The 13960-nt window shown below is 40.4% G+C and overlaps 2 protein-coding genes across 4 annotated transcripts in view; both read left to right on the top strand.

Annotated features, from left to right (window-relative positions):
• Positions 1-8669, top strand: part of sptbn4a (spectrin, beta, non-erythrocytic 4a) — a 37995-nt gene extending 29326 nt beyond the window's left edge. For all 3 annotated transcript variants that reach the window (XM_032533064.1, XM_032533063.1, XM_032533065.1), the window contains 6 exons: positions 102-1525; positions 1676-1736; positions 1833-2101; positions 4275-4445; positions 4689-4731; positions 6838-8669. In XM_032533064.1, the coding sequence (XP_032388955.1) occupies positions 102-1525; positions 1676-1736; positions 1833-2101; positions 4275-4445; positions 4689-4731; positions 6838-7137 (2268 nt within the window). In that variant the 3' untranslated portion in view covers positions 7138-8669. The remainder of the gene's footprint in view (positions 1-101; positions 1526-1675; positions 1737-1832; positions 2102-4274; positions 4446-4688; positions 4732-6837) is intronic.
• A 4747-nt stretch (positions 8670-13416) lies between these two features.
• micu2 (mitochondrial calcium uptake 2) overlaps positions 13417-13960 on the top strand; it is a 9170-nt gene continuing 8626 nt past the window's right edge. The window contains exon 1 of the mRNA XM_032533095.1: positions 13417-13687. Within this exon, the coding sequence (XP_032388986.1) occupies positions 13490-13687 (198 nt within the window). The 5' untranslated portion in view covers positions 13417-13489. The remainder of the gene's footprint in view (positions 13688-13960) is intronic.

Below are 13960 nucleotides of genomic sequence, written 5' to 3'. Positions count from 1 at the left end.
TTTCTGATAACTTACCCCCATTTTACTGGACCCGTCTTTGTTTGCTGGTTTTATTTGGGTTTAAGTTGTGCTATTAGTTATTTAGTTAACTCTCTCTTTAGGCTGAGAAGAAAAAAGAGGAGGAGAAAAAGACAACCCCACTCTCCAGCCGAAGGATGTTCCCATTATCATGTCTGACTCCCAGTGTTCCCGCAACAAGTGCTACCTCATCTTTCTTGAGGCAAACGGTACAGGCACATATAGAACCAAAACCCTTACAGACCAGGCTGGATCTGGGTGCCACCCCTTCAACCCAGAGGTTGTCCTCAACTCTAGCCAGCTACAAGCCAGTTATAAATGGATCAGGCTACCAAGGACTGGAACAGCATTGCAGTGGGAAGCTGGTGAGCTCCTCGTACCTTGGGATGAACCACCAGGCGGCCGGAGGTGGAAGTGATTCCGGTTTCTCGGCGCTGACCTCCCAAAGTGGTGGAGCAGACACTTCTACTTACCTTGGGATAAACCATCAAACTTCTGGCAGTGCAGAGAGCTCTGGGTACTTTGGACTGACTACGGGGTGTGTGGGTGGTACGCAAAACCATCTAGGCAGTGGCAGGTTAGGAAGTTCAGGTAACATAGCTCAGCAGCCAAGCAGTGGAGGTATGGGAAGCCCTGGCTTTCTGCCTCAACAAAATATGGGCAGTTCTGGATACTTGGGACATCAACCTAATTTAGGAAGTACAGGATATTTGGCACAACAGCCTAATATGGGCAGCACTGGGTACTTGGCACAACAGCCTAATATGGGGAGCACTGGGTATTTGGCACAACAGCCTAATATGGGGAGCACTGGGTATTTGGCACAACAGCCTAATATGGGGAGCACTGGGTATTTGGCACAACAGCCTAATATGGGAAGCTCTGGGTATTTAGCACAACAGCCTAATGTGGTGAGTTCTGGATACCTAGCGCAGAATTATCAGAGCAGTGGGGGATTGGGTAGCTCAGGCTTTCTGGCACAAAATCATTACAGCAGTGGAAGTCTGGGCAGTTCTGGATACCTGGTGCAGAGTGGTGGCATCATGGACCCTAAAATGGCGTATGCATGGCAGCACCTGAAAGCTGACTTTATGCAACCCAGGATCAACCACATCCACAAGGCTGTAAACCCCCTTCTAGAAGCCAGCAGAGTGCAGCGGGAACAGTTTGGGGACATCCCAATGGCAAACATGGTGGGGCCAGAGTCAGGGCTGGAGCTCCTCCACGGCCGTCTGCAGAGGGATCCCCGGGGCAGCCGCTCTGATCCTCAGATGGACCATCTCAGGCGAGAGAGGGAGTACAAGCTGGGTAGACAGACCTCCAGCGAACAAGAGATCCAGGCCAGGCTGAACGAACTGCCTCTGATTGTGCGTCAGGAGCGCTACCGGAGGCGCCTGGAGAGGCAGTCGTCCAGCGAACAGGAGGGGAGCAGCAAGCAGAGGCTGCAGAGACAGGACTCGAGTGACCTGGAGGGCTCTGTGAAAGAGGGATCTGACAAACGCTCAGGGTACGTGGATGAGCTGTGCTGGCGACAGTAAAATTCAAATGATATTTACAAAATGTGCCTAATCAGCACTGTCCAGTGTGATCCTAATTCATTTTAAGGTCAAATAATGATGTTTTCTGTTTGGGTGACTCATATCTGTTGTCACTGCAGGGAGAAGAGATCTACTATGGCAGAGATTGTAGAACAGGTCCAGGAGAGAGAGGCGGCAAATGTGAGTTAAATTACATACAGTATGCATGACAACGGTGTTGTGTACGTTCATTCTTGTGTGACTTGTTGTCACATTCTCTTTATTCTACTTTCTCAGGCCCGAGGAGATCCTTATCGCCCTGGAAGCAGCCTCTCAGCACCTGTGACTCGTTTTGACGGACGCCCTCGTGCGCGAGACCGCCCCAAACCGAGGAGGAGGCCCCGTCCAAAGGAACCTGAGGAGACACGACGTTCTCGCTCCGCTCCAGCTACCGGTGCCCCAACAACACCTCAGCCGCCTTCACACACTGCCCACAACGAAGGCTTCCTCTACCGCAAAAAGGCCACCACATCTGACCTTGAAGCTCAGCAGAGAAGCCCAAACAGGTACAACCACTACTGATAAAAATCCTTTCATTTACAATTCATCGTCACCCTAAACCCTTTAACAGTGCTTGTCCAATCATAGCAACCGTAAATAGGTGTGTTAAGCTTTGTATTTCTCCACATGCTGAAGCAGTGTCTATTGGGCTCCAGCAAGAGTAATAGTCCCCTTTTAAAATGTTAAGTGCTGTCCTTCCAAAAACACAAAAGTGTAAGGAATGGATAAAACTGTATTTATCTGCTCTAACATAAAATGCAAGTGTTAATAACCCTTGTGTTGTCCTCCCGTCAAAAATGAAAATCAACTCTTCTGTTTTTTATCTATGTTTTTAACTTTTTCTTACCGTTTTGTCCCTTTTTTCAACACTTTTGACGCTTTTTTGAATGTTTGTCCCTTTTTTGACGTTTTCAACACTATGAAACACTAACTTATTAACTATAGTTTTACAGTTATTTTGGGAATTTATGGTCTATAAACCTCCTTTATAGGAAATTATACCTAACATTTGAGTTAGAAAAGCAGAAATTAGGAATTTATTTAGACTAAAATTAAAGGAATGGATGTTGATGGATAATCACAGACTGGAAAATGTCAACTTTTACTCAATACTATTTCAAAACCACTTCATTTTGTTCATTTCAAGTGCTATAAAACTGAATAAGACGCCCCAAAATTAATTAAAGTAGAGATTTGTACTTGCCAAAGAGCGTTGTGTGGAATCAATCATGTTATTTTGTGTAGTTAAGAAGAACATTGATATAGGAAAACGGGTCAGTTTGACCCGAGAGCAACAATTACAATGAATTCTTTAGCTCATTATGTTTTGCAAGTAAACTCTTATTTTCTCTAGTGCTCTGAATGAAAAAATGTGTAAACTAGAAAAGTATTAAGGCAAATTTTACAGTTTTTCCACAGTAATTGTGTTAAATTATCGTGATTTCAGTATTGGACGAAATAATCGTGATTACATTTTTTTCCATAATTGAGCAGCACTAGCTTCCAGCACAATATCATGTACAGTATGTAGTGACTAAATGCATATTCATGTTCCCTTCTACAAGATGGACACAAAATAAATTAATTGGTGTTGAGTCCATCTTTAAAGGAGACCTATGTGCATCTCTGTATTTTTTGTCACATTTATAATGTTACAATGTCAGATGTTCACATTAAACATGCTCAAAGCTTTAAATCCCTGTGAGCGAACACCATCATATTTTTATAATGTTCTGGACGCTCTGGTTTTAACAGTTTTTCTACTCTTGGCTGGGAATGACGTAATATGGGCCAGTTTTATGATTATCTGCTCCAGGAAGGCACACTATCGCAGGGTTTACATTACAGACACTGCCACATGTAACTTCATCAGAATCAGAATCAGAAATACTTTATTAATCCCCGAAGGGAAACTCTGTGTTACAGTTGCTCAGATATTAGAAATATAAGAAATATAAATAAAGAAAAAAGAAATTAAGGAGTCTGGATATTTACATAGTTAAAGGTATATTATGATACAGTATTTACATAATTACATAATTAAGGTGTTGCAATGGTGAAAAGTAATAATAATATAATATAATATAGCAGTTGAGGTATTGCACACATTACAAGCCATGTTATTGCAACAAAACGATAATATTGTCCAGTTTCAACCCCTCTAAGTGCTGTGCACAGACACTTAGAGGGAAGAGTTATCAAGTTTGATGCCTCAGGCAGGAATGACTTCATTGTGCGCTCTGTGGTGCATTTTGGGAGAAGGAGTCTATCACTGAAAGTGCTCCTGTGATTGAGCAGCAAGCCATGGATGGGTGTGAGACATGTCCAAGATGGCATGTAGTTTGGACAGCGTCCTCCTATCTGACACACCCGACAGAGAGAGATGCTTGCATGCTGATGTCAAAGAAACCTAAAATCTGTGTTGCAAATGTTAATCTTTCCCTAATCTAGGAACAGAGCATCTCAGACAGACGGTAAATACAGGTGCAGCAGCCATGGCCACAAACTTTCTCTTAAAATATTTAATCATGTAAACATGTCTTAGTACAAATTTGAAAATGAGTAAAATAGGTCTCCTTTAATACATCATAATACATCCAACTGGCCCAAGTTATGTCCAGACATGTGTTCAATCATAATGTGTTAAGATCTGCTTCTTTTCTCATTTTAATTTCACAGCAAGTCCTGGGTGAACGTATACTGTGTGCTTAAAGAGGGACAGCTGACCTTCTACAAGGATGCTCGGAACCACACCACGACGTACAATGAAGAGCCTCCTGTAGACCTTAGTAACTGCACATTCGATCCTTCAATGGGATACAAGAAGAAGAAGAATGTCTTCATTCTTCAGTAAGAGCTTTTCTATTTCGGCAAATATTAATGGCAGAAATTGTGATTTGAAATTGTGATTTTACTGAGGGATTTTCAAGTGTAATGCGGTTTTACATTTAAAAAAAGTAATTGTTCCCTATTTCACCAGATTTCAAAGCACAGAATATTAAACATGTGCAATATTGTTATTCATTAGACATAAAAATGGCATTGCAGTGCATGAGAAACTGACAATCCTTGTTGATTTCTTTTCTGCAACAGAATAAACGATGGAATCAACTTTGCATTCCATGCAAAAGATGAGGTAAGAATATTCATATTTGCGGCATGTTAAAAACGAGCAGACATTAGGACATAATCCACTTTCCTTACCTTAGACCCTCTGTGACCAAATAAGAGGTCCATGAAAGACTACACCTCTACGGGCAAATAGGAGATGTCTACACATTAAGAAATAAACCTTTAAGATTTAGGTTTGCTGCAGACACATATTTTGTAATGTCAAAGGAAAAGTCGGGTGATTTTGTCAACAAATCCTATTAAAAGGCCAAAACCCATGAATGTAACAAATATTGTGTGTGTATCAAAAGCCTGATATATCTTAATCCTCTGCTATAGAGCGCCATTGTTAACAGACTCAGATCCAACTACAGAGGAGCATTCAAATATACACATGTCATGGCATAACCAACCCTGGGAACTTGACTACTCTTTTTACGTCTAGAGATTATAACAGATCTTGTTTTTTTTCACACATGATACTGAGAAAAGCGAAATGTGTAGCCACCTGACTATAGGTAAGGGTTTGTAGCCTACCGGGCATTCATTGGCGCGTGGCTTTGGTGCCTAATAGTCCGTTCCTCAAGGGACAGTTCATTGCTTTGACATCCAAAACATGAAAATAACACTAACATAAACTAAAATTAAAAGAATGGATGTCGATGGATGATCACAGACTAGAATATGTCAACTTTTACTTAATACTATTTCATAACCACTTCAATTGTTTTTTTCAAATGCTATAAAATAAGACAACAATAAGACAATAAGACAACCCAAAATTAATGAAAGTAGAGATTTGTACTTGCCAAAAAGCGTTGTGTGGAATCAATCATGTTATTTTGGGGAATTAAAAAGAACATTGATATAGGAAAACAGGTCAATTTGACCCGAGGACAACATGAGGGTTAAATACCTAATTCAATTCCAAAGGATCTTTCATTATACCTAAACTAGTTTTCTGGGGAATTTCACGGGAAGAAGATGCCTGAAGTGACTGGTGCGCCAGTAGTTTCCTGGCCTTATTGCTGTAATCTTGCCTGAAGCAGGAGCTCAGTAGAAGGATGTGTCGTAAGAACATTAAAGTCTGCCTGTAGCGACAACCGCTCTTTGTATACATCAGGGCGTTGAGAGGCAGCCTACATCCAGTATTATCAAGCTGAGAAATTTGTTGTGCCAGCTTGGTTTTGCTTTTCCTTCCTAATTCTCTTATCCTCATAGCCCTGTGTATAACATTAGTTATCCATCAAAGCCATGGCTAGACTTACAGAAAAGTCAATTTCCTATAAGACAAAGCCCATACAATCCTCATTTGTGAGCAAGCGCATGTTTAGATGCCACAGAGCTGGCACACTAATGGAATTATTAAAATAGATGTTTGTGGGACTAGAGCATGGTCAAGTAGCACGATAGCATTGTGTTTACATGCAGACAAAGACCCAGAAAATAGTCTATACGAGTATGGTGAAAACTGGAAAAAAAAAAGAATACTTAACATTCAAGTGCAACTCCTTCATAAAGGACTGCATTACTTTGACTAACTGGGAGTCAGGAGACCAATAAAATCAGACGTTAGTTCACTTCCATTTGCGCATGTGACGGTGAACGTGATGTTCATAAAGGTAAAAAGCAGTTTGGTTATGTTTGGCCACAAAAAACTACTTAGAAAAAGATCATGGTTTGGGTTAAATTGGACGTTACTTCCTGTTTTACAGATAGTTCTGAGTTATCTTTTAGATTAGGATTTTAGAATACTATGTCTATGAGTTGATAGCAGTTCCACCAAAAATGACATGTCCTTACTGACTTCTTAGACAGTGTCATTTTAATGACAGTTTGAGGTCCAACGATTTAAAATAGTTAATTCAGTTAGTTCAGTTAAATTCAGTTCAAAGTTTAGAAAAAATTCTAAAAATTTAAAAGATCTTTGTTGCAGAACGTTTTTTCTTGGTTCCTGCCCCAGTAGTAATCAGATTGATCTCAGATGGTTCCTGACCCCTAGGTTGGGGTCTACAGTTTATCTAATGATGAAATGGTGTAAATGTTCCAAGACCCAATATGAAAAACATGCAAAAGAGAAAGATTACATAACAAAGAGACTCCTTGACGTGTCATTTGCTTGTCTCTGTAGGAGGACCTGAAGGCTTGGACTTCAAACATCACCACCTGCATAGCTGAGCACGAGGCCATGGGCACGTGGGACAAGCCGGGAACCTCGTCCATGGACCCCGACCACTCGGAGAGGAAGGAGAAGTCGGAGGGGGACGCAGACGCCAGGTCCGAGAGGTCCGAGCTCGCCGAAGGGGAGGAGAGGTCTGAGAAGGAGAGGTCAGAGAAAGGGGATGGCTCGGAAAAGTTAGACACGTCCGAAATTGCCGACAAAATGGAGGGCGGGGCAGGGGGCTCCAGCACGTCTGGAAAGAGCAAATGAGGAGCCCCCTTTTGTGTTTTTAAACATTACTCACTGACAAAAGGCGTAGGAGGCGGTGGGTGGGAGGGAGGGAGGGAGGGATGGAGAGCATGTGCGGCTAGGTTTTGCTGATCCTCAGTAACAGAGCTGGAACACACTGAGGTCCACGGTCCTTGGACTGACTATTGTTACTGTGACGGACTAATCTCTCAGCCCCTCCCCTTCAACCAGTCAATACATCAGTGCTTGCATTGTGCCCACCTGCTGGTAGATAGGAGGTCGGCCCAGACAGACAGACTCCCAACAAGTGGTCCCAGGAATTAGTCACCGTCACGTCCCCATTGTTGATCGTTTAAGCTCTTGGATTCACAGCATCTTTCTGTATGTATCTTTGACTGATAATGTAATGCTCTTGTCTAGGTAGACAAACCCGAGAAGAGGTGAATGAAATGTTTCACAATATCAAAAAAAAAAAGGAGAAAAAAAAGTTTTTTGAAGCAATATACTTTTTTATTTCTTCTCTTTGTTAAAGAGAGAAACGGGGGAAAAGGAAACAAGAAATAATTGCAAATGTGAACTCTATGATTTGTCACATTCACGTAAGCGTACTCCGGGCAGTTGTGCACCTTAGACACTTGACACATCTGTATACTAATCATAATGACATTTAATCCCATCACATGGCTAGCTTTGACTCATGTTAATATAATGGAATGCTGGTGTTACCCACCTGACTTCATTGGTGTCAATGAACACACAGTTCTACGGTTTAGTTTCCGCTTTTCATTTTTCTTATTATTGTTATTTTTTTGTCCACAACGATCCATGTCGAAAAAAAAAAAGCTTTCCATCAAATTCTAATCCAAGGTGTGTTCAAAGTGGCAATGCTCAAAGTAATACTAAGCCTATGTGACACAATGCCTTTGTATACATGACAAAAATCTGAACATTGCATGAAAAAGTCTATTATTAGTGCACCTGTTAAACTTGCCTTTATTTTGATGTTCTTGAAATAAGTTGGGCAATATTGGAATTGCAATAATTTAATGTGAGTGGTGGAGAAAAAAAAATGTATTTTACTATCACGGTCCACTTTGGAAAATCCATAGGTAAGTTTGACAGAGTAGGTTTGTCAGTAAGCATGAGAAGAGAAAGGGGTGTTTTTTTTTGTGGGGTGGGGGGTGGGAGAGATATACCTGAGAAGTGACTACTCCTTGATCTGTAATATGAATTAAGAAGCCAAATGGCCCCTCTGCTGTTTGTACTGTATTACTGCAATTTATTTTCCACAGAATGTATTGATTTCAGCTGTGAAATGTTCAATCACCACAGAGCTTGTGGTGCCCAAAATTGTAAAACCCTGAAGCAGTTCACTGAGAGCAAAGCCTCTCTGTACCGTGTCTTTCATCTGAAGTTCAAACTGATCGGAATCTCTCCATCTAAGGCAAGTTAAATGTAAAACTGTCATGGTTCAAGTCATGAATTGTATATACCTATCTTTGTATGTATACCAATAAATCCTGTGCTCTAATAAAACAATACTCTGAACTGAACTGGGGAAAATTAAAACATTTGTATTAATCCACCGATAAAAACAATCGTCACTCAAATATATTAATGTTTACGACATTTAAACGGAGAATATGCAAATTAGGAGCCACTATTAAAAATCATAGTGTATATACGTACACCAGTATGTAGTTGTATGAAACACCTTTTGCCAGGGAAGAGCAGCAGGACATACTGTATGCTTGTTGTATTTTTTATATGCCAATATGTATTCATATCAGATTCAGGAGTTGCCCCGCAGCCCCAACAAGAACCTGTATTAATAGCTGATTGAGTAGCCAGTGTGTCTGTGAGAGGTGTGCTAAATTTATATATATATATACAGTATATCTATATATATATATATACATATATATATATATATATTACAGATGTGATAAAACCAACTAGCCTGGGTAGTTCAGTAAATGCTGCTCTGAATAATCAAATTATTGGTGACTTAACTCAAGTACAGTATGCTGTGATCACAGAGATGAACAGACATTAGTCCACGTCTTGATTGTCATGTACGTCAGTTATCTTTTTTCATATTCAAGTACAATTCAAAGTTTCATTAATGTCAGTAAAATGTAGCCGTCTTGACACATTGCACTCACATTAAAGACAAAGGAGGAAAACACAAGCATCAGCTCGGACTTTCTTACGGTGTTTTTCCATCATCCATATTGTCAAAGTGCACCTTAAATATGTGTTTTTCTTTCTACAAAAACACCAAAAGTATATCTCAGATGCAGCAATATTTGAATCCACTGACTTGAGGATTGTAGTGACAGTGCGCTGTATCTCTCTGTATCACTGCAGCCTTCAAATGAGTCGAAGGAGAATAGACAAGCTGCGTGGTGTGAATGTTATCTTCATTTGTCAGTCACTGTTTGTTTTTTTACATAAGTGCCATGTCATGCAGTTGGCTGAAACAGAGGTTCAGAAGAGAAAACCACTGGTGATTGACAGCCAGCCTGTCATTGCAATACATATTTTTTATCATTGAAATAGGAGCTATAGTATTTTCGTGTGGCTGTAATTGTTCTGATTCCTTGCTCATGGCAGATATTAAGCCCGCATAACCATGTGCGTTTTTTTACGTGTTTGCTTCCCATCACTTTTTTGAGACCCACGGGGGGATTTCCCCCCCCCACTATGTTATAACAGAACAGTCAAAATTAAATAGGCAGCATAAACCGTGACTGAAGAAAAAAAACTATTGTGCAAACTTTGTTTCCTTCATTGATGGTCTTACAAGTGTGTATGTCATTGTTACTTTACATTACAACTTGCTGCTATGACATTAAATAAACCTCCAAACCTGCTGATGCAAACTTGATGTGCAATTGATGTGGACACACACACACACACACACACACACACACACACACACACACACCTGATTGTTCCTCACATTGGTTTCAACTACAAGCTGAGCGCTTGCTCTACTCAATTGTGCATTCTTAAAACGGATAATCAACTTTTGCTTCAGCTCTCTCAGCAGGGGTGGAGAGAAAAATCACAATAATAAGAAGCCCTGAATGTTTTCACAAAAGCCCGGAATATTTGAGGGTTTTAAAATAACTTAAAAAAACCCCAACTCATTCTCTTTGACTGGGCCCGGCAAATCAATGAAGCAAAAGTTGTATTACTGGGAAAATATCGCAATTCATTCTGTGAACTCTGGCAATGACACTGCTAACGACATTTTGAACATGTTTAGAGGCTAAAAACAGGTTTAAAACTTGCCCCTCTTAAGCCTGTTTAAGCCTGTGTGGGCTAACTCTAGCAGGAGGATAACACGGTGTAGACTGTACCGATTGGTTTCATTCAATCGACCAGAATTCTCCTTTAACCCTTGTGTTGTCCTCCTGGGTCAAAAATATTAACTTTTTTTTTTTTTTACCCTTTTTTTAACATTTGACATTTTCAATGCATTATTATTTTTATTTTTTTTATTTCACTAACATCACCTTACTACCACTAGTTTTACACTACTTTTTGGAATCCATGGTCAATAAACCTCATTTGTATATGATTATACCTGAGATTTGACTTAATAAAGCAGAATTTATGAATTATTTGACTAATAGTTAAGATCAGAGGAACATACAGTATGTTGAGGGGATGAGTTTGGTCAGGATGCCGATTTGAAACCATTTCAATGTTCACCCAAAATTCAATGAAAGTGATTAAATGTATTTGCAAAGAGCGTTGCATGGAATCCATCCTTTTTTGTGGTATTTTGGTTAAAAGAATGCCATATTGCTGATATAGACATTTTTTAAAGGGGTCAAATTTGACCTGAGGACAACAGGAGGGTTAAAAACAGGTTTCAAAATTAGTAATGCTATTCGCTTTACGTCAAATTCCTACCCTACCTTTGTTGTTCTTATACTCATAAATAGATACATCAGGCCGTTTTTGCCTTTTTTTAGGCGGCAGGAGTGAAAATCCTCAACATTTGTTGTGTTCTGGTTTCAGAATGATGAAGACAGTTGGAGAACAGTTAGATATAAAACAGGATGTCAGCTCTATGTTGAATCTTTTCTATGGCAACTATCACGTTTTTCCCAAATGATGTACAGATTTTTAGGCAGTCTGTTGTTTTCAACTGGCTTGAATAGAAGTGCAAATAGTTGCTGTAAATGGGGGAAATCTCGCCCAAGGAAGCATGCCCCTGGACCCACTTAGCTTTGGGCTGAGCCCCCAACCTTTACACCATCCGGCCCCGCCCCCTGTTTCTCAGTATCCATGAAGGTGAAGATTTCAGCTTAAAAGACACAGCGTTATCATCATCAGCATTGACGGTTCATCAGCTCCATATATGATAGAGCCTTGGTGGTTCCAACCATATGGGAGAATTTTGGGAGGGCCAGACATAACAGAAACATACAGTAAAGTAGGCTATGACATTGAAATGTAAACACACTCAACTGATACTCTACACTACTGCAGGACTGAATCATTGGTGGAAATCACATGAAGGATTGTTTTTTTCTAAACTGTGTCCATGTCAAGTGGTAATCTAAATGCTTCAGGTTCCCCCCCGCCGGCTTCTGAACATAAAGAAACCGGTATGACGCAAACGTTTTTTTTATGCTCTATTTATGGCTTTCTTGTAGCGACCAATGAAAATGCACCATCTCATGCGAGCAATGTACGTGCAGTTTTAAATCAAGTGTGAGTGGACATGTGAATAATTCATCTGAGTAAAAATAAAGGGCTTCATGCTACTTTTGTTTTGCACTGAAGCAAAGCCCCGTGCACAGCGTCAGACAGTGGTACTGATGCAGGGTTTATTCTATAATAAAACACAAAAACATACAGACATGTAGCACAAATTCTGCACAAGTTGATGAGTGTATTTAAGAATGTACGTTTGAATTATGATGTGTTGAACTGAATAACATGCCAATATCTGTCCGTGGAAATTTGAAATATGGTATTGTCTCATAAATGCAGTTCATCCCATAACTTTGCCATTGTTTTTTTCCCCCCTCTGTAGGTCTGTAGCATGGCCAGTGACGGACGATTTACAACGTAACACTTATTCTAAGCATGTCAGATATCTTTTGAAAACGGAGAGGAATCCTAAAATGAATTGTTATTTAATCAAGATATGTTGATCTACAGTATCCTGCCACTGTAATCTGTCATTTTCAGTAATATTGTATACAGTATTACCCAAAGGGGTGCCATGGAACATTAAGACCAAGTAGTATATGACATGCAGACCTCCGCAGCGCTCCTAAATCCTGAAGAAGATAGGGTGACTTTTCTGCTAGTTTAAAGCTATGTTGCGATACAACCACCCACCCCTCCTTCACACAGTTGCCAGTAGCCAAGGAGGACACGGAGGATTAAAAAAGCATGATGGAGGTCATTATCTTTACTCAAGTTTCTGCGCACAATCTTGTGAAATGAGAAATCCAGAGAGAGTCATGTGGAGCTGATGGTCTTAATTAGCTTTGTAGCAACTCACTTGGCAACGGCTTCAATGTAACGGACGTTCATTAATATCAGAAAGTTACACACTGAAGCTTTAGAAATGTGATAAATAGTTTTTACTTGTGTCAAATATTAGTCAAAATCCATTTGAAATGCATTTCTCTGTGTGGGTTAATAGGACTATTTTCCTGCTCTGAGGCACATAAATGTGGGCTCAGATTAAAAGTAGAATTTACATTTACACTTTGTGTGCATGCTCTGTCTCCACGGTAACATCCCAATCCTTTCACATTGTCCCCCACCAGGTTTACCGGTTATAATTCAACCCAACCTTGAAGGGGAAGACCCAATGTTCCCTTGTGATAGAGGAGTCTGAAAATAAACATTACACAATCGATGTGATGTGATGTGTGTGAAAGGACAAGGTTTATCTATCTCAACACTTACAAAAGTCAGTCATGGATTAAAACAGGTTTTTCTCAATTACAGAATTTTATTTGAGGGCATTGGAGAACAGCCCCTCTGCAATGGCATTAAATAAACAGATCATATTTGGGACACTGTTCTTGAAAATAACCAAATATGGTACAGCGAATATGTCTATAGGTAGCTGGCAGGGTGTGATGATGAAACATAAAGCCCAAATTACATTAATCTGCTCTGTCCTGAAGTTCAGTTTGTAGTTCCCATTGTCATAGATTCCTTAGATTGTCTTTATCTATTCTGTGGGTTTACATATGGACATATATGGTCTTTCCGGAACTGAGCGCATACGTCACACATGGGGGCGTGGCCCTGCCCACATACAGTACGCAGCTACGGAAGCCTAGCCTTTGAGTTTTTCGTTTACAGCTACCTTCCTAAAAAAAAAATGGCCAGCTGGGGAAGGGTAACCGCCGTGTTGAGGAATATTTCGAGGAGTCCTCAGTCTCTGAAAACGTTATCCCTGCGCCGTGCTGTCAGACCTGGTATTTTAGGGTCTGTTATCGGAACTGGTGTTATCTGTTATTACCAATATCATGCCAACAACAGGACTCTGCCCTTCGCGGTTTATGCTGAGGTACCAAAAGTGAGTAACTTTACACGCATAATAAAAGTTTCTGTCGTCGACGTCGAAGCTGGTCGCAAACAGACGCACGGTGTGACCGTTGTACCTTTCATATGTCTGTCTGTTTCAATATGCTGCTATGCTAAATACGTGTTTCAGCAGCACATATGAATAGTTAGCCTACAGAAAGGGCGTCAATAGTCAGCCTGAGTTTGGGACTAGCTTGCTAACAACTAACGTTAACGCCCCCCAGCTGTCACTCACACTCCACACACACTGTAAAATACTTTTTTT

Source organism: Etheostoma spectabile, chromosome 13, assembly GCF_008692095.1.
Source record: "Etheostoma spectabile isolate EspeVRDwgs_2016 chromosome 13, UIUC_Espe_1.0, whole genome shotgun sequence".
In the NCBI taxonomy this organism is placed as follows: Eukaryota; Metazoa; Chordata; class Actinopteri; order Perciformes; family Percidae; genus Etheostoma; species Etheostoma spectabile.
Note: the sequence above shows the minus strand (reverse complement) of the source record. Positions and strands in the feature narration are given on the sequence as shown.